Source organism: Littorina saxatilis, linkage group LG6 (assembly GCF_037325665.1).
Source record: "Littorina saxatilis isolate snail1 linkage group LG6, US_GU_Lsax_2.0, whole genome shotgun sequence".
NCBI lineage: Eukaryota > Metazoa > Mollusca > Gastropoda > Littorinimorpha > Littorinidae > Littorina > Littorina saxatilis.
Window position 1 is genome coordinate 17222595 of NC_090250.1, and position 21691 is coordinate 17244285.

The 21691-nt window shown below is 43.2% G+C and overlaps 1 protein-coding gene across 1 annotated transcript in view; it reads left to right on the top strand.

Moving 5' to 3' along the window:
• Positions 1–21691, top strand: part of LOC138968632 (TBC1 domain family member 1-like) — a 120750-nt gene that overhangs the window by 38219 nt on the left and 60840 nt on the right. The window contains exons 3-10 of the mRNA XM_070341230.1: positions 1685–1963; positions 2437–2736; positions 4196–4402; positions 7327–7428; positions 8612–8738; positions 9463–9554; positions 13366–13491; positions 17177–17275. Coding sequence (XP_070197331.1) covers positions 1685–1963; positions 2437–2736; positions 4196–4402; positions 7327–7428; positions 8612–8738; positions 9463–9554; positions 13366–13491; positions 17177–17275 — 1332 coding nt within the window. The remainder of the gene's footprint in view (positions 1–1684; positions 1964–2436; positions 2737–4195; positions 4403–7326; positions 7429–8611; positions 8739–9462; positions 9555–13365; positions 13492–17176; positions 17276–21691) is intronic.

The following is a 21691-nucleotide window of genomic DNA, read 5'->3' on the forward strand; positions in this document are numbered from 1 at the left end:
TTTATCGAAAAAAGGAAAAGAACGTAACGTCTGGGGATATCATACCCAGGAACTCTCATAAAGATCGGTCCGGACATTAGTTTACTCTGAATCACTGATCTACACACACACGCACACACACACACACACATACACACACACATACACACACACACATACACCACGACCCTCGTTTCGATTCCCCCTCGATGTTAAAATATTTAGTCAAAACTTGACTAAATATAAAAACGAAAAAGAAAACCATAAGGTGCACCTTGTTCGTAAGCTTTTGTGTGTGTGTTCGTGTGAAATTGTTGCCTCTTGCAGTAAAAAGTGGTATAAATTACACTGAATTTTTGGTGTGGGTGTGTGTGCTTGTGCTTGTGTGTGCATGTGCTTGTATGCATGCATACAATATGTGTGTATTACGCCCACGTGTGCATGGCATGCATTTGATAGTTGCACTCATTGGCCATATATATATCGATTGGACATTGGATTTCCCTTCTTTGAGCCAATGTGACGTCAGAGGCCTACAAAACTTCATATTTGGGCATTTCAGGTTAACCGAAACTTCAAAGGAACTACTTACTTCATATTTGGGACACGCGGATTAACCCACAGATCAAAACACACGTCTGTCAAACTGTAAAAATGAAGCGATTTGCAGATCTATTTTGGGAAGAAATTGATAACAAAAGACGACTTTTAACTCCGATCGAATACCAACACACTTCAGCTGAACAAAAGATGAACATGGGAGACACCCTCCATCATACCCATCAGCATATTGCAGGCAACACACAATTCCAAGTTTTGCCGCGGCCAAATTCAAACCCCTCTCGAAGTTCACTCAGCTCTGTCGCACACACAGCCACCGGCCGAGTCGATATGCGCGTGGCAAGTTAGTTTCGACATGTCCTTTGAAAATATGAATTTCTTCCTCAGTGCAGAAAATGAACCTGACATGCCACCATCCACGACAATGCAAGTTCTGCCTACTTTCCACAACTGTACCATAAACAACTTGAACATCACAATAACAAAATAAGACCAAACGTGTTGATTGTCTCTGCTGTTAACCCCACAAGCTAACTCGATGAACTCGTCCAGTCTTGATCGCGAGACAGGGTGACGACAAGTGTGTAGAACAGTTACTGACACTGACGGTGCAAAGAGATGTAGCAATTTAATTTATGTTTTATTTGATGTTGATGAATTTTCCGTTCCTTTGATTATGTTCTGAACAAAATGTTGCGATAATCAAATATTCTAATGTTAATTGAAGGAGTTAAATAAACTTTTGAAGTTGCACTATTTTTGTGGCGCATTGAAGTGTATGTGTTTGGTGTAAACAGGTGTTCTTGGTGTGTATGTTTGATTGCATGTGTGTGTGCTCGTTCAATCGTCAAAACAACAACAAAGTCAGTACCTGAAAGGAATTTGATCGATACATAAATGTTATTTGCGTTTTTGACCAAAATATGACATTTTACACAGATCTCGACAGTCATTGTTCACCTCGACCGCTATCGCGGTCTCGGAGAACAATGACTGTCTCGATCTGAGTAAAATGTCATATTTTGGTCAAAAACGCAAATAACGTATAATATGCATGTACAGGAAAACTCACTTGCAAACTTCTTTGAGCCTTTTGTTTTTATCGCGCCTTTCATATCATTGACATTTCCTTATCTTTCCACAGATAACAGAATTGTTCAGCTGCATCCGCGAAGCTACACGTGACCTTCACCTTTCTGGAGCTGCCAGCAACATGGGGGAAGGAACAGAAGTGTCTGACAATGTCAAGGCCACGTATGAGGTCAAATATGTCGGCCGGGCAACGGTTCACTGTCGCAAGCTGGCATCTGACGTCATGGATGCTCTGGCTGAGCGTCTTCTGGCGTGGGACGACGAAAAGATGACGAAGAAAACGGAGGATAAAGATAGGAGGCACAGACATGCTAGTGGAGCTAGCATTAAGGTGAGAGGGAGAGAGAGTGTGTGTGTTTGTGTGTGTGTGTGTGCGTGCATGTGTGTGTGTGTGTGTGTGTGTGTGTGTGTGTGTGTGTGTGTGTGTGTGTGTGTGTGTGTGTGTGTGTGTGTGTGTGTGTGTGTGTGTATGAGTGAGTGTGTGTCTCGTGTAGGATTAGGAACAGATGAGTCATGACCAAAAGATGGAAGTGAAAGAGAAAAGACAAGGTGACAGACAGAGAGACAGAGAAATTGATTGATCTTTAATACATGACGATAGAGGTATTTGAAAGAGAGAGAGGATGGGGGGGAGAAAGTTGCATGTGTTTATTTACATGTATGTGTGGTGGGGGGGGGGGATGCTTCCTTTATAGAGAAAATGTAGACATGCATCCCCACCACCACCACCCCCCTACACACATAGGCATACACAATCCAAAACAAAATGAGAAGACAGACAACCAACTAAACTTTTCATTTCAGAGTCTGCCAGCCTCGCTAGACGAAGCAGTCAGCATCACCGAGAACAACCTCGGGGACCAACTGGAGAGGTTGAGGAGAGGTGCTAACGCCGCAGCGTCCCACGCTGGAAACTTCAACGACGAGAGCGGGGACAGCAGCGCTGACGATTTGGCCAGCGGGGGTGAGATGAGCTCCTCGGAGAACATCCTGGAAGAGCCTCCCCACCACCAACAGCAACAGCCGCAACAGCATCTTCAGCAGCCTCAGCCTCAGGCTCAGCTGGGGCATCATCATCACAGCTTTCACAGTGTTACTATTGAGGTCAGTTTCTAGGAAACTTCTTCTTCGTTCATGGGCTGTCACTCCTACGGTTTTTACGTGTATGACCATTTTTGTGAGCCAATTATAGTAACAACAATAACAATAACAATAACAACACTTAAAATGTTACATAAAAATGGAACATTTTCTTCTGCACACCCTGCCTGCCTGTAAACGATTATAACAACAATTGGACAAAAGGACAACACACATAAAACATAAAACATAGGTTCACGTATGGTACGTAAATAACAAGCACACCTATCATACTTCCAATAACACTGACCTAAAGTGTTGTCCGTGTCAGTAGACAACACAACCGTCAGATGTAGGGAGCTGATTATGATGGAGTTTTGCTGCTGTTGTGTCCTGGTTCGTTCTTAAAAACGTTCGATTTGTAACATCTCCCCTGCAGGTCTTTACTAATATGGCATGCACTTTGGTTATGAAAGTTTCGAAAACCCCATCTCATCCTTTGCTCTTACACTTGAAAGACCGCCCTTGGAGCGCTGGCAAAACGCGATCAGCAAACTCCCAATAAAGACCCCTCCATTGTACAACTGATTTTTCTAGACATTTTCAAGGTCGTTAATGGGAGGTTTTACTATAACCACAGTCGAACCTGCCATGGCGACCACCTTCGATTACGATCAACCGCAGCCCCTTACGACCAGCCAAAGGATCCCCAACGAGGTTTTTTTTCTATATAATTTACCTTTCTATAGTGACCACCTGTCTATAAACCGGCACGGTTGGCCTAGTGGTAAGGCGTCCGCCCCGTGATCGGGAGGTCGTGGGTTCGAACCCCGGCCGGGTCATACCTAAGACTTTAAAATTGGCAATCTAGTGGCTGCTCCACCTGACGTCTGGCATTATGGGGTTATAGTGCTAGGACTGGTTGGTCCGGTGTCAGAATAATGTGACTGGGTGAGACATGAAGCCTGTGCTGCGACTTCTGTCTTGTGTGTGGCGCACGTTATATGTCAAAGCAGCACCGCCCTGATATGGCCCTTCGTGGTTGGCTGGGCGTTAAGCAAACAAACAAACAAACAAGACCACCTTCGATTACGACCAACTGCCCCTTACGACCAGCCAAAGGATCCCCAACGAGTTGTTTTTTTCTATATAATTTACCTTTCTATAGCGACCACCTGTCTATAACAACCACTTTTGGGTTGGTCCTTTAGGTGGTCGTTACATACAGGTTGGTTGGTTGGTTATTATTGTTTTTCATCTCTTCAGCCGTTAATGCTATTCCAGACCGATGCAAGTTTGTTTCCTATTTCAGTTCACATGGTAACTTGCATGCTTAAAACTATTTACAATCATGTCTATCACTGAAAAAACAAGGTTCTAAAACTTCATCACTTTCACATTTTGGACTTCAAATCTTGTTAAAAATGTTTATCTCTTTATACACAGGGTTGACTGTACAATCGTTATTGTTGCTTTTACCCAGAAACACAGTTTGGGCAAACGCGACAGCGCAGACAGCGTTGGAGAGATTGGAAGCGCAGAGGACGTATTTCACGATTCTTCGGGGAACGTGAAGGCCAGTCGGGTCATGCTTCTGCAGATCAGCGACCGTGACATCTCTCTCATCTCCCTCGACAACAAACTCACCATCTTTGAACGAAGCTTCAAGGACATCGCATCAGTGTCGCAGGTCAGTTGATGTGGATTTTATTCAGCTGATGTGGTTTTGCTTTTTAAGACTTCCCAATTTATTTAAGACCTCCTCACTCTTAAGACCATTTTTTCAGTCTTGAGTCAAGCGTTTGAAAATGCCTGAGCCTGAAGGTGGGTGTAACTTACACCTCTTGGTATCAGTCTGCCTTAGAGATGAGGACGACAGATGGCCAGAAAAGCGCGCTGCATTTTCCTGCAGCCGCAACGGTGCCTGAGCTAAACATTGGCGGGCACTGCTCACAGCCCGGCACACGGCACTGTAAACATTCCCCGTCCCTTCCCCTCTCCCACCACCATCCGCCCTACCCTCGGTCTCATGCCTGATTTCTTGGATTTTCTTTTCATAACCTCTTGTAAATTTACCCCCACTTACGACTCGCTCCTTCTTAAGATCTGATTTTCTCAGGTTTACGGAGGTCTTAAAAGGGGGATTCCACTGTACTGGAACATTTCTGTAATTCTAGAGATTTGGATACCTTCTTTTGCAGAGTTTATCAGTTTTTGCCATGTGTGGTATGTGTTTCAATGAACTTGATTGAGCATTTTTGTACGTACATTCGGGCGGGGATGTAGGTCAGTCGGTAGCGCGCTGGATTTGTATCCAGTTGGCCGCTGTCAGCGTGAGTTCGTCCCCACGTTCGGCGAGAGATTTATTTCTCAGAGTCAACTTTGTGTGCAGACTCTCCTCGGTGTCCGAACACCCCCGTGTGTACACGCAAGCACAAGACCAAGTGCGCACGAAAAAGATCCTGTAATCCATGTCAGAGTTCGGTGGGTTATAGAAACACGAAAATACCCAGCATGCTTCCTCCGAAAACGGCGTATGGCTGCCTAAATGGCGGGGTAAAAAACGGTCATACACGTAAAATTCCACTCGTGCAAAAAGCACGAGTGTACGTGGGAGTTTCAGCCCACGAACGCAGAAGAAGAAGAAGTACGTACATTCAATTTTTTTTATATCAGCTGGCTATTTATGATATAATTGTGATTTTTGCTTTGTCCTAAGGACTTTTTGTTTTAGAATGGGCTGACGCCATTTTATTCAAATTTTCAAGCAAAGTGATGTGCAGTAGATTATTTTGGGAATACATGTATGTATGTGCTTTTTCTATTTTTGTTTGTTTAATTTTGATTCCTTTTATATCATTTCATTTCAGCAAAAGTTTCATTATATGACTAATTGCTTCAGGTTAGTTAATGAACACATTAAATTGAGACATTATGACTAGCAGTCAGTGATGTATATGTATCTTAAATCTGTATGCATGCACAGGATAAATAATGTATGCAAACTAGAAATGTATTTATACTTCATGTAACCGAGTACACAAGCACAACATTCACCTTTGGAGGCAAAGCCAGTCTAACACGGTTGAGAATTTTAGAGCTAAATCAATAGCACTTTTAAAACTGACATGGGTACACACTCGTTCCCAAGAGCATACAAGGAGACAGTAGCAGCCAGACCCCATCACAAACAAAACTCTACAATTGACAGATGTCTAGCCGGCGACGTAGAAGAAACGTTGAGCTACTACAGTGGTACCTCCCTTTACAACACCTCTCTTTTACGGGTCCCTCAATATTACGACCGACTTTTCTCTGACGGATTTTTTCTCCTTCTTTGTCTTAGTATTTCTCACCTCCGTATTACGTCCACCTCTCTGATACGACATACGACTGTCCATACGTGGACTTATAACGACTTTTCCCAAAATTATCACGGGTTTGGTTTACTCTAACTTGTATCTCCAGTCGAGTCAGTACGCAATACGGACACAAGCACGTGTTGAAATCCTGTACATGTACAACATCACTTCGGCACGCAAACGGCTGAAGCCTTGGTTTTTCATTTTTTTATCCAGGTCATTGCTTTATTTTGACTAGATAAAGGTCAGTTGCCAGATATCTGCTTCATTTTGCAAAGAACTGTGCAGGAATTCCTACCTTATAAACAGGCAAAGTTACAGAAATGTCATGAAAGTAATCCGCAGATCGAACCAAAACCGAAAGTTGTGGTGACGTCATGACATTTTGCGATGTACGTCAGCGAAGCATAGTGCACATGTGGTCTGTCTTGCTAAAAACAATGGCTGACGAACATGGTTTCGAAATCTGGAACTGTTTTTTTGTTTTCGCCGATCTGTGACCGAGTGACGCGATATAGAACCACGCGTTCGTTTGAATCAATAAACTCTCCTCAGGCAGTGAAGTTTGAAGGTGTCAGTAGTGTAGTCTCCTAAATTGCTCAACACTGTGGACAGTCCGGAGTGCAGTTATGTCCCGTGAATGAGCGAGTCAAAGTTTTGTCGTGAAAACTGACGCTTTTCGCTACAATTTTACATCAGTTTCAACACACTGCCGCGGTTCTTAACGTCTGCAAAGGCTTACAAGTTTTTGAAACAAGCGTTTGGGACACTTCTTTGTTTTTAACCAAATCTCTGCATGACTATGATTAGAATCTGGTATCGAGGTCGATGTGCATGCTTTGGGACCGCATACTTTCGTTCGACCTCAGCGTGTTTTAATTTGCAAACCCTTAACCCACGAGTAGTTATGGGGCTTCATCAAACAAGCAAGACAACTATGTGTGGGTAAATAATTGAATAGAAAACTGTTTACCATAACCGTTTTAAGGAAAGAATAACATTACTTTGTGGGTGGTATCAATCAAAACGCCCATGTCATTCCTGATCATTGACGGACCCGGACATAAACCAATCCTCCATGTTACGACCCCTCCATATAACGACCGAATTTCGGTTACATCTTCAAAGTCGTTATAGAGAGGTACCACTGTATAAATAGCCCGGGCTCATCACCTGCAGACAACTCTGCAGAGGCTGCTGTGAAGGGAGACTACTGCGTCCTCCTGTCACATTCAGATGTATTTGTTTTCAGGGCAATCACAAGAAGGATATCTTCGGTCTGATTGTCAGAGAGCCGGACGGCAGCGGGACTGTGCTCATGGCCTACGTTCTCAAGTGTCATTCTGAGGCTGTGGTCAGTAACATTGTAACATTGTGTGTAGTGTGTATGTGTGTGTGTGTGTGACTGGTCTGTGTTGTCAATGATTTTCTGCAAGAATGCGATCTCTCTCTTTGTCGCAAAGACCATGTGACACGAAAGTTCTGAGCGAAAGAAAAATCTGCTGAGTGCAATTACGTTTCAGAAGATAGTTTCTTGAAGCAGTTTATCACTCAGACACACACAGGAACACTATAACTTTATAATTCAGGCCTCATTTGCTTTCCTTAATTGTCATGTATGAAAGTACTGTCCTTGGTTGAAGAAAGTGACCTGTCGCCGTGCAACAAATTAGTCGCCATTTTCCGCCGTGTTTTGTGAATAAAACGTGTTAACTACCCACACACACAAACCGATGCTGTTGGTTCTTTTTATTTCCTTATTGTTTATTTAATGCTTAGCAGTTTAGTATGCCTTGTTTTCTTCTCAATTCAATGGATGGCTATAAAATAAGCATTTAAATGTGAAGGTGTTGACATTTACCCATGATTTGAGACGTTCACACATGTAAAATGGCTTGTGTGAAGTGTGTGTGTGTGCATGTGCGTGTCTGTGTTGGCATCTGTATGTCGTGTGTGTGTGTCTGTGTCTGTGTGTGTGTCTGTGTGTGTGTGTGTGTGTGTGTGTGTGTGTGTGTGTGTCTGTCTGTGTGTGTCTGTGTGTCTGTGTCTGTGTGTGTCTGTCTGTGTGTCTGTCTGTGTGTCTGTGTGTGTCTGTGTCTGTGTGTCTGTGTCTGTGTGTGTGTGTGTCTGTGTGTGTGTGTCTGTGTGTGTGTGTCTGTGTGTGTGTCTGTGTGTGTGTCTGTGTGTGTGTGTGTGTGTGTCTGTGTGTGTGTGTCTGTGTCTATGTCTGTCTGTGTGTGTGTGTGTCTGTCTGTGTGTGTGTGTGTGTCTGCTGTCTTTGTCTTTGACTTCCTGTTTGTGACTTATGTCTACATTAATGTGTGTATATGAGTGTATATCAGTGACTGTATCTGTATGTGTGTGTCTCAATGTTTTGTCTGTCTGTCTGTGATTGTTTCTATGCATGTTTTTTTTATCAGGTGTACAAGATATTGAACATTCACTACAAAACCATTTATGTCAGCTTACCAGAAGTCATCGTCCCAGCAAGCGGATTAATAAACTTGATTATTTACGTTGTAATTTGTTCTGTTCAGGTGAACGAGATAATGAACACACTGCAGACGGCGTTCATGTCAGCGTTCCAGAAGACGTCGTCGCAGCAACAGGTGTGCAACATGTGCCCGCTACATCAGCTGCACCGCGTGCACCAGGAAATCACAAGTACGTAGCAGTTTGTTTTTACACCCCCCCGGTATAGGGGTGTGTATAGGATTCGTTCGATGTGTTTGTTTGTTTGTGTGTTTGTGTTCGCATATAGATCTCAAGAATGAACGGACCGATCGTCACCAAACTTGGTGAACAGGTTCTATACATTCCTGAGACGGTCCTTACAAAAATTGGGACCAGTCAAACACACGGTTAGGGAGTTATTGGTGGATTAAGATTCTACAAGGACTTATAGAGGGACATATTAATGGTCAAAGGGAAATAACCTTCTCAGTTGGTGGCAGTGAGAATGGTAAGGATGGGGGTGTTTTTCCTACCTCGGAGGAATTTCTTGTTCTACTTGCAGTACAGTGGAACACCCCTTTTGTAGACCCCCCATTTAAGACCTCTGCCTTTTTAAGACCTTGATTTCTTCACATGTTCTGTTCATAACCTGTGTAAATTTACCCCCATTTTAAGACTCCCTCCTTTTTAAGACCTGATTTACCAACACTTTTAGAGGAAGGTTCCATTGCTGTAGACCTTTTCAGCATCTGAGCAGCTCTTGCGAGATATCCATTTTGTCATGCTTCGAAAGTTGCGAAAACTACGATGTTCGGTCTTAGCAGCTCTTGCAAAATAGCCGTGCAACATGCTTTGCTTTGCTTTGAAGTTTGCGAGAGCTTGCGAGAACTTTGAATACCGATAAGGTCTTTTGCATGTTCCTTTATTGGTGCAGAGCTGAGTCCCCAGGCCGCCCACGAGCTGTTGGTGAAACGCATCCAGCATCTACCGGACCGCGACATCAGCGAAGTCTCACACAGAGTCAAGGTGAGCACAAAGCATGAATGGGCGGTTCTGGTGAGGTTATGCCCCTTCTTTCTTTCGGCTGGTAACAGGCGGAACCTCGCGGCAAGATCACACGAGAAAGGAAAAAAACATGCATTGGTCCCAAATAGCATGTCGCTTTGGTAACAGTTCGTGTGTAAGTCGTGCATTTTATACGGTAAAAAGACAATGGTAACAGGCGGAACCTCACGGCAAGATCACAGGAGTTGTCTCGCGTTATCACCCCAGAAGCGCTCATTAGACAAGTATGTATTTAAGTTACACCTGACCCTTCATCTATGGTATATCTCGTCATGACAAGGTCTGTGAAAATGATGACGTCACCATTTCATGCAAGTTTTCCTTCTTCTTCTTCTTCTTACTGCGGCTGCGCAGGTTATTATTTTTCTCAGGTCAAGGCCAAAGTTATTGACTACAAGGGGGGGGGGGGGGGAGGGGGGGGGGGGGGGGGAGGGGGGGGGGGGGGGGGGGGGGGGGGGGTAGGTTTTTGAAAGGTTAGGTTAAGTATGGTTATTATAGTTAGATTTAGGAAAAACTCTAATTTATGGTAAGTATGCCTATGAAAAGTAGATTTAGGGAAAAAATCTCAGGTCTCTGGCATGAGAATGTTAATATGTTGTACTTGGTTCAAAATGTATTGATGTCGGTGTGGTCTGAGTAAACAATATTATAGGGGGGAGGGGGCCCGGGCTCTGAAATCACTGGGGTCTTGTACTCTTAATGTGTGCAGTTTGGAAAGACCACATGAAATGTCCAAGTGAATTCATTTAGCAGACTGATCAACACTTTAAGTGAAAGTATGTGTTCATGCTAATTTTCTATTTTTACTGCGGGAGCTCAGAAGAGTCTTATACAGGAGAAAATAAATGCATATCAAGGGAGATAATTCACAGTTTAATTGCTGGCTGCAAAGTATTGCCATGCTTTACTCCCTTCATGACTTTAACATATTATTATTATTATTATTATTATGAACATTTGTGCGCCTAATCTAAATATAGCCCTAGGCGCTTACAAAATATACAATACATAGTGAACATTATACGAAACACAAATCGACAAGGACCAAGACACTCGGACTCATACACTCGCAGACAGACGCACAGTGAGAACGCGACCCACTCACTCATACCAACTACAGGCACATGCATTCTGAAGACGGAAAAACAGTCATAGATAAATAAATAAATTATTGGATACATAGATGCAAGTTTAGAAAAAAGACGTATAGCTGTTAGAATGAACTTCACTGCACTGTTGATACAGGAACACACATGGTTCACTGCATTCCTCTTTCTGCATGTAATGGTGCATGGACCACTTTATTTGTGAAATTAACCTCCCTTTTAAGTAATTAAACAATGGCGACTGCACGTGAGAGGGAACAATAAAGAGACCAAAAAGCAATGTACTCACGTTAAAATGACGAACACGGAACGAATAACAGCGACGTTTCGACCTAAGGGTCTTCTTCAGGCACAAAAACACAAAAGTACACACACAAAAAAGAAGAAGAAAGACATAGAACAGATCAAGAGGAGAATAACTGACAAAACAACTGCACTGCACAAACCAACAAATGACAAAGACAGAGAAGCAAGGGAAGCTACTCGAGGGGAAGCCAACAATAACACAGGCAAGAAAGAGAGTAGAAAAGCGGCAATTTTGAGGTCTGTAGACCAAACAAAATGTGGGGGGGGGGGGGGGGGGAGATGAATGGGAACGAAAGAGGAAACTCACGTACCCATGCGCACACACACTCCCTTTTAAGACTGCCACAAGTCTGAGAACATCAGGTCTTAAAAAGGAGGGAGTCTGAAAATGGAGGTAAATTTACAGACGCAATATTAACATGAAATCGTAAAGTTCAAGCTCTTCAAAAGGGGAAAAGTCTCAATTTGCAATGGCCTACTGGATAAGATACCGGCTTACTAAGCAGAAGGTTGAATGTTCAAATCCTTGCCTCGTCTGGTTGGTTAAGGGTGGACATTTTTCCGATCTCCCAGGTCAACTTGTGTGCAGTCACCTGGTTAGTGCCTTCTCTCCCCTTGTGTGTACACTTAAGCGCAAGACCGTGCCAGTACGCACGGAAAAGATCCTGTAATCCATGTCAGAGGTCGGTGGTTTACAGAAACACAAGAATACCAAGCATTTCATCCTCCGATATCGGCGTTTGGCTGCCAAAATGGCATGGTAAAAACAGTCATTCACGTAAAAACCCACTCCTGCCAAAAACACAAGTGTACTTGGGAGTTTGAGCCCATGAACGCAGAAGAAGAAGAAGAATGTCTCTGCCCATGTGTGATAATGTATGTCTCAGTGTTTGAGTGAGCATGTGTGTGTGTGTGTGTGTGTGTGTGTGTGTGTGTGTGTGTGTGTGTGTGTGAATAGATTTGTCAATGTGGATTGTACCTATATTTATCTATTGTCCTCAGGAATGCTTCTTTTTTCCAGATAAGTCATGTTTACGTGTGATTTATGCACATCATTATTATTATTTAATTATTAGGAGTATTGTATGCCTTAACTTAGATGTTGTGTTGTTGTTCTTTTATTTTACTAATTCTAAGTCCTTTACATAGAAGATATTATTATCCCCGAGTACGCTAGTACTTGGGCTCAGCAGACTTTAATCGTGTGTCTGTGTGTGTGTGTGTCTGTCTCTGTGTGTGTGTGTGTGTGTGTGTCTTTCTCCACTTAACAGCTTATTGCTGGGAAACTACTGGGCGCAGTTCGTTCAAAAGTTGATACACTAACTTGATAATAGGTCCAACATCGAACGCAGAAGAAGAAGAAGATAATAGGTCCGATTGATCGTATTAAAACTTCATAATGTTACCTGGGACCTAAATGCGAAATAATCCACAAAAACGACTCTTGGCGGTGGGCGCAATTCGCGGTGGGATAGAACTGCTGTTCGGCTAATAGAACAGCCAGCCAGTTGGTGGCTTGGTGGAAAGCACGTCCGCCTATGGCCAAAGTGATCCGGGTTCGATTCCCGGCATGGGCGATCTATTTTTTTTTATTTTTTTTATTAAATTCTTGTTTACTATTGTTTATCCCGAGTACGCTAGTACTTGGGCTCAGCAGACTTTAATCGTGTGTCTGTGTGTGTGTGAGTCTGTGTGTGTGTGTCCTTCTCCACTTAACAGCTTATTGCTGGGAAGCTACTGGGCGCAGTTCGTTCAAAAGTTTATCAACTAACTTGATAATAGGTCCGATTGATCGTATTAAAACTTCATAATGTTACCTGGGACCTAAAATGCGAAATTAACCACAAAAACGACTTGGCGTAGGACGAATTCAAACGGCAACAGCCAGCCTCATAGAACAGCCTGCCAGCACCCTATAGCCTTAAATTTCACTGATAGAATTGTCAGAGTTGGTGGCTATGGCCAGAGTGATCCGGGTTCGATTCCCGGTATGGGCGGTCTTTTTTTTTTTTTTTTTTTTTGTTAAATTCTTGTTTACTATTATGAACGTTTATTATGAACGTTTTAATGTTTTATTTTACTCTAATAATTTTTTTTATTGTGTAAAATAAATAAATTTTTTTTTTTTTTTTTTTTTTTTTTTTTTAAATCCACATGCACAAGACAAAAAACTTTCATACTGGGGGAGCGAGCCAGTCTGAAGAGTACTCGGTCCAGCGCGAGCGTTTTTTTTTTTGTTTATTTTGTGTATTGTTACTCGTAGTTTGATATTGTGAAGCGCGGAGAGCACAGCAATATTCTGTGGTTCGCGCTATATAAGTGTTCATTATTATCATATTATTATTATAACTGTGTTCCAGATGGAGGGTCCGACAACATACGAAGAGTCGGTGGAGGTGATGATGATCGCTCTCAGACAGCTGTGTGAACGCAGACAGCGAGAACACACGCACGTCTCCGAGGGCGCTAGACCCAGCAAACAGGATGTAAGCTCACTATTTTCTTTAACTAAACAACAGGAAGTGAGGAATTGTACGATGGGTAAGGTTATGTTGTGTATAGACTGTGTCGCTTACTCAGACCTGCCAACTGCTATGCTTTCAGCGTATGTTTTAAGAGCAATTGCTATACACCAAGTTAAAGGTTGCTATGCTTAAACAAATTAAATCACAAGCATGCATGCAACATTTCCCTCTTTTTTGTGAGTCCTGGTACTCATGTCTGCTTCCCACTCCGTGTAGCGGTCACATAATGGGTCATAAAACATTGTGTACACTGAAAAGTGGCACTGTAGATACTCTCTGATGGGGTGTGTATAGGATTTGGTCGATGTGTTTGTTTGTTTGTTTGTTTGTGTGTGTGTTTGTGTTCGCATATAGATCTCAAGAATGAACGGACCGATCGTCACCAAACTTGGTGAACAGGTTCTATACATTCCTGAGACGGTCCTTACAAAAATTGGGACCAGTCAAACACACGGTTAGGGAGTTATTGGTGGATTAAGATTCTACAAGGACTTATAGAGGGACATATTAATGGTCAAAGGGAAATAACCTTCTCAGTTGGTGGCAGTGAGAATGGAGGAATTTCTTGTTATGTTCCTGCATTCTCATGAAACGTGATTAAAAATATCTGTTCTTGTGTAAGATGGCATAAATGTGGATGTGGGAATAAATTGAAGAAAATGCTACACTTAAACACCATGAAAATTCCCAAAAAAATCAAAATTGCCACAAGTGAATCTTAAAAGGTTGGCAGGTGACTGCTTGCTGTTTGATATAATTGTAGCATACTTACTTGCACCTGTGTTATTTTCTCTTTGCTGTTGACATGATTCTTCCCTTGGAACAACTGTCTATTGGCAGTCCTGGACAGTGCTTCCCTTGGAACAACTGTCTATTGGCAGTCCTGGACAGTGCTTCCCTTGGAACAACTGTCTATTGGCAGTCCTGGACAGTGCTTCCCTTGGAACAACTGTCTATTGGCAGTCCTGGACAGTGCTTCCCTTGGAACAACTGTCTATTGGCAGTCCTGGACAGTGCTTCCCTTGGAACAACTGTCTATTGGCAGTCCTGGACAGTGCTTCCCTTGGAACAACTGTCTATTGGCAGTCCTGGACAGTGCTTCCCTTGGAACAACTGTCTAATGGCAGTCCTGGACAGTGCTTCCCTTGGAACAACTGTCTATTGGCAGTCCTGGACAGTGCTTCCCTTGGAACAACTGTCTATTGGCAGTCCTGGACAGTGCTTCCCTTGGAACAACTGTCTATTGGCAGTCCTGGACAGTGCTTCTCTTGTTGACATGATTCTTCCCTTGGAACAACTGTCTATTGGCAGTCCTGGACAGTGCTTCCCTTGTTGACATGATTCTTCCCTTGGAACAACTGTCTAATGGCAGTCCTGGACAGTGCTACATGATTCTTCCCTTGGAACAACTGTCTATTGGCAGTCCTGGACAGTGCTTCCCTTGTTGACATGATTCTTCCCTTGGAACAACTGTCTATTGGCAGTCCTGGACAGTGCTTCCCTTGTTGACATGATTCTTCCCTTGGAACAACTGTCTATTGGCAGTCCTGGACAGTGCTTCCCTTGTTGACATGATTCTTCCCTTGGAACAACTGTCTGTTGGCAGTCCTGGACAGTGCTTCCCTTGTTGACATGATTCTTCCCTTGGAACAACTGTCTGTTGGCAGTCCTGGACAGTGCTTCCCTTGTTGACATGATTCTTCCCTTGGAACAACTGTCTGTTGGCAGTCCTGGACAGTGCTTCCCTTGTTGACATGATTCTTCCCTTGGAACAACTGTCTGTTGGCAGTCCTGGACAGTGCTTCTCTTGTTGACATGATTCTTCCCTTGGAACAACTGTCTATTGGCAGTCCTGGACAGTGCTTCCCTTGGAACAACTGTCTATTGGCAGTCCTGGACAGTGCTTCTCTTGTTGGCAGGGAACAAAGATTGCACTGAGTAGTCTAATTTTTTTGTGATGAGTTGCAACTTAATTCCTCTGCAACTTTTATTGTTGTACAGCAGTCCCTGCAATGTACGGCCCCCGGCGTGAGCGGACACCTGACATGTACGGACACATTTGCTCGGCACGGAGTGTTTTTCTTCTATATTTGCCCCCCCTTAAACGGACACCTGCAAAACGTGGACGCGGACACTCATTTTCGGTCCCAACAGCAGGTCATACCTCCAATGTACGGACAGAACATCGTCAAATTTTCACCACAACAAAATCGATAACAGAGCAGTCCGGCTCTTGGTACAAAGATCACAGCCGCAATGGCGGGATGACAGTCACTGATAACTTGAGTGCACGTGTACCCATCAAGAGGGGGGGTAGTTTTGGTCAGGAGTGGAGTACATGCCAAGATGCCAACATGGAACTGCACTGTGCTCTTTATTCTTGTCTGTTGGACGTAAACAACAGAAACCACAGTCGATGAAGGTCCTGAGCGAAAGAGAGTGAAAAACCGGCCACAGTTCTCAGCATCGTGTCTCTGTGTGTAACCTCTTTCATTGACAAGATACTCTTGTTTCCCCTCAGCCTTGACCAGTGAGTCGGTTGCCTAATCTGTGAACCCTTCAGTTGTCTTGCTTTGTCAAAAGTTACGACACAGTCAACTGGTTTTGCTCTGAGTGAACAGGGCAGCTGGCCTCTTTGGCCACAGCCCAAAACAGAACATGGCTGGAGGGAGTGAGAGAGAGGGAAGGGGGGGGGGGGGGGGTGTGGAGGGGTAGCTGGCTAAACTCTGTGGGATGTCCGGTTTCACCGCATGTCAGCAGGAAGAGCATTGGAGAGAAATAGAGAGGTGTACTCTTCCACACAATTTCCAAGCATCAGACTGATCAGTTGTCACGGCTTGGGGTAGGCATTAGTGAGGAGAGTGGGAGCTGTGTTATGTACAGTGTATTTCCGACTGAAGAGTGAAAAGTCACTGCCATGCCACATGATCGGCATGCAGTCAATAAAGCCAGACAAGAAGAAAATAAATTACATGATTATGACATGCAGCTCTATCTGCTGCTATTTATTCAAACTGGTTTTCAAGCTTATTCTTGCAAAGCATCTGCACACGCTCCTCTGTGCTGTGTTTGTGTGGCTGCTTTCGTATGTCAGTGCATGGTGAGTGCAGTGTTCACTGCCTTGAGGATTTATTTTATCTCTTCTTTTCAACACTTTTCATACAAATCATTTTTACAGAATGTTTAAAGAAGTATTAGGAGTTTATTGTTATTGTTTAGTAGCCACAAGAAGTGATTAGCATAGACTCAATCCTGTTGTTTGTGTGTCTCTGTGTGAGTGTATGGGGGAGGGGGGGTGTGGTCACCCCTCCCGTGAACGGACACCTGCAATGTACGGACAGTTTTGCTATGGCCCAAGGGTGTCCGTTCATGAGAGGGACTGCTGTAGTTGGGCTAGAAAAATTCCGAAGGTTACAGCGGAAAATGCAAAACACTAATGTTTATAGAAAATATATACAGTTACAAAAAAGAATGTGTTTATGTGTATATGTGTCTGTGCATGTCTGTGTCTGACTGTGTGTGTGTGTGTCTGTGTGTGTGTCTGTGTCTGTGTGTGTGGCTAGTATACTTTATCTCAAAGATATTCTACTGCTTCGCCGTTGTACATGCACAGTGTTACTGATGATTAAATGATTGTGTTTTGCAGATGAATCTTCTGGAAGAGCACCACAAGTTTGTGTTGTTTGAGGGGCTGAGGAACAAGGCCAAGAAAAGTCTCGCCAACTCCTTTGAAAATCTGACGAGGGTGAGTGCTTTTGATTTGCTTCATACCACACACACACAAAAAAGAATGTGGGTTATTTTCAGATTACTGTCCCAGAAGGGGGGGACAGTCATTTTAAGTCCCCCCCCCCCCCCCCGCGGGTTAGGGGGAAGAATTTACCCGATGCTCCCCAGCATGTCGTAAGAGGCGACTAACGGATTCTGTTTCTCCTTTTACCCTTGTTTCTTGTATAGAATATAGTCAATGTTTGTAAAGATTTTAGTCAAGCAGTATGTAAGAAATGTTAAGTCCTTTGTACTGGAAACTTGCATTCTCCCAGTAAGGTCATATATTGTACTACGTTGCAAGCCCCTGGAGCAAATTTTTGATTGGTGCTTTTGTGAACAAGAAACAATTGACAAGTGGCTCTATCCCATCTCCCCCCTTTCCCCGTCGCGATATAACCTTCGTGGTTGAAAACGACGTTAAACACCAAATAAAGAAAGAAAGAGTCATTTTAAGAAAGAAATTGGTGACAACCTCAATCCTCACTTAACCCTCTTGGCACTGCATAGATTTAAAAGCGTTCACCAAATATTGGCGTAAAATGAGCCTGGTGTTTGTGTTTTAATTGTGGTCTCATGATAACCTTAGACACAGAAAACTATATGATTATCATTCAGGAAAGAAGAAAGCTTCAGCTTTGCAATGAAATTTGACTGATTTGCAGAGATACATGAATGTACAGAGTATAAACATGACGTATGACGCGAGCCACGATCGTGGCTCATCGTGCTCCAGCGGGAAAGCCGTGCCAAGGGGGTTAATTTCTTTCAAATCAAGCATGACTGTGTTGCATCTGCTGTGTGTCTGAAACACTTAGGTATATTTTTCCAAACCATGTTTGCCTTGTTTTCTCTTCAAAACAATACATTCAGAGATATTTCGACCCAACGGTCTTTTATATCTGTGAATGTATTGTTTTGTCAATAACAAACGTTCCAACAACCTAGCTTTCTTGTTCTTTTATTCTGAATTTTGGAACGTTGGCAGTCTCTTTGTTTTTGGACTTGTTTTCTCTTGTCTGTTTGTTTCCTTTTTAGTTTTGTGACAGGCCTCTTTTGCTGAAAACACAAACTAATCTCAATTATTTTACATTTTCCCTCGTGAACACATGGACAGAAAACACATGTAGATGTTTGTCTTTGAGAAAGCAAGGGTACAAACTCTTTCACAGCCAAGGGTACAAACTCTTTCACAGTCCAATTAAACCCGACAAAGTTATTTCCGAACAATTTGTCTATTGGCCTTGTGACCTAGCTTAAATACTGCAAAAAATCCTGGTCCAATCCCTGTCCTTATTGGCAGGGCTAGCTACCACCTTTCGGGTTTTCTCCGGAAATCCTTCCCGGTTTTTGAAAACTGTTAAAACCGGAAAATCCGGTTTAGTTTGGATGGTTGATGGAAGCAAAATGTGTATTATTTTATAATTTATTAACATACATTTTGGGACCAGGAGAGGCTGTTCTTTGTCCCTGCCGCCGTGGACCCTGGCCTTTCAGGTTTTTCACTTATTTTTTGCGTACATCACTCCCTCAAACGAACAATGACTGTACAAATAAATAATGATGCTAATATAAAGACATCAATATTCTCTGTGTATGCAAGTGTGTAAATTATCTGACTTAAAGAAAGCTATATACACACATTTCCATGATTGCATTCAATTGTTCTAGTACTGATACCATTTCAGTTATTTAGAAGTATTATACAATGCTGATTTATGCAGCTCACAGCCTTGTTTAAAGGCACAGTGCAGCTCACAGCCTTCGTTTTGCGTTTTTGTTGCAGCTAAGTGCATTTACAGTTCAAAAATCCTCCTATGGTAGTAAAACAAACCCAAAACTACCCAACGACGACATCTGTGAAGCTCGACAGTTTCTTGTTCACGCGAGTGCATAAATTAACCTAGTTATTACGTGGTGTTTGGTCGGAGTTCGATTCAACTTGAGTGATTCCGGCCTCCATTTTGTTTTACACAAACTCATGATGACGTCTGACATAGTTTGCAAGTGACTGTCTTTTTGTGCATGATGTGGTGATCTACCTGATCTAAATTTAGATCCAAAAATAGGTCAAGACCAGCCGGGTCCGAGTACGAAATTAATTCGTAAAAAAATCGCAGTTCTTGACTCTTTGGATGCAAGTCAATGAAACTTGGTAGTTCCTCTAACGGATAGCTGCCTGAGGTATGACTAAAAGCCCCAGGGGCTCCGTGCACCTGGATTTGACAAGTTCAGTACCTTTAAACCGGGTTTTTTAAAAGGGGTGTTCCACTGTATCATGGTAATTGAGCATGAATAGTAGTAACGCTATATGGTGGAGTGAATTTGCATCCTTGAACCCCCCCCTCCCTGACCCTAGAGGTGTGGTGTTAAAGGGATATTATATAGTCACTATTAATTTGACAGTTTTGGAGGAGTCTGGCTATTGACCAGACATGCATGGTGTTAAACACTAAGCAGACTGCTGATGGTGTATAGTAACGTCAGTGACACAGGAAATTGTTCAATATGCAGGGTGCTTTACATGATGCCGCAGCACTGTGGTGTAAGGAGATAGTGTGGGGTGTTAATCTCTCTTGTGGCTATAGTACCCAAGGGGCCAGTTGACCACTGGTCACCACAGGGCATAGCTGTTAATAGTGACTAAGCTGTCCGTTGGGGAACTTCTACTTATTCATTGCATATAAACTTAGGGCGACAACCAAAAGACAGCACTCAAATGCATGGCGACTGCGGATGGAGACTTTGTGTGAAGCTTTGTTCGTTTTGTTTTGTTCGTTGGGGAACTTCTACTTATTCATCGCATATAACCCCAAGGCGACAACCAGAAGGCAGCAACCGCATGGCGACAGAGGATGGAGACATTTTTTAACCCGTTACGACTCTGTGGTCATGAATAACAATTTCAGTCGAGCCGTCAGAGATGAATCCAGCAACCGCATGGCGACAGGAGATCGAGACTTTTTATTCACTCGTTTCAACTCTGTGGGCATGAGAGAAATTTTTTTTAGTGGAGCCGTCGGAGATGAATCCAGCACCACGTAGATCACAGGAAATGTGTGGTTAAGACTTCGTGATGCATCAAGCAATGAAAGGAGCAGCATTGAGTAGTACTGGATGATCTACACTGACTCGGTAGCAAGAATTTTTGACATTTGATATGGAATTTGAAGTGTCTACATTGGTATATCAGTTGTTTTTGAGAATACCCTGCAGGCATAACATTGGTGTGCTTTACGTTCTTGGAACACTTGGCACAGGCCGAGAAGGTGGCTCCATCATCACAATGGAAAAATGTTGATGTTTTATACCGCCATTTTCAATCACCCCGTCAGCGAAATTTTTTTTCACACGTCAGTTGCGGGCTTTCAATCCCGAAGGCTGGTTCCGAGTAACTACGAACGTAATCGGAAGTTCCGATGTTTACCAAGTCAAAGAGCCGAGTCGAACACTATCCTTGCGTCATCCAGAGATACTGTACAGATCTCTGCGTCATCTTTGCAAGCAGCTTCGGAGATTTCAAAATGTTTGCTGTGTGCAACACATGTTCAACGACAACATCTAATACGGATATTTTGGATGTTTTGAAGGAAAGAACTTCTTTTTCTTGTCGTAAAACTAAAATACACCCTCTAATTAAAAAGCATGCACGCGTATGGGAGCCACAAACCGCATGCATACTGGCACACGCTGATGCTGGTGATTCTGACTGTACACTGTTACAACTTAGATCTAACTGAACATGATCACGTTACTCGTTAGATCATCAGTGCTATTATTTTGTAGAAACTAAAAAGGCACTCGGAGTCCAGTAACAACATATTGAAGTATCTGTGAATGTGTTTCTGGCAATTAAATGGGAACTCTGGTGTACAAGAGGTCTTCTGCTGCAGTGCATGGTGTCTAGATCTGGGTTTTGAAGGTTTCCACCGAGGCTGATGATACTGCCTGTGGTGGGAGGGCGTTCCATTCGCCAATGGTGCGAGGAAAGAAAGACTGCTGTCTGTATGATGTTCTGCAGGCTGGGAGTTTATGAGCCTCAGCATGGATTGAGCGAGTGCTGAGTGCAATTCTTTTCGGTCTATTCTATTAATTCACACATTGACCCTGCAGCAGTGACGATCATTTCTAGATTGCAATCGGCAAAGTTCGTAGCTCGGATTGCACTCATTCCAGCGCTACCGAATACTGGGTCAGCGAGACACGAACGACAACTCAAATCGATAAGCATCCGAACACATCGGAACTTCCGTTTACGTTCGTATCTACTCGGAAATAGCCTTCGGGATTGAAAGCCCGTAACTGACGTATGAAAAAAAATTTCGCACCCCGTCATGCAGGCAGCGGTATTCTGTCTTCGGAGGATGTGATGGGGATGTGAAACTCCAGGGAG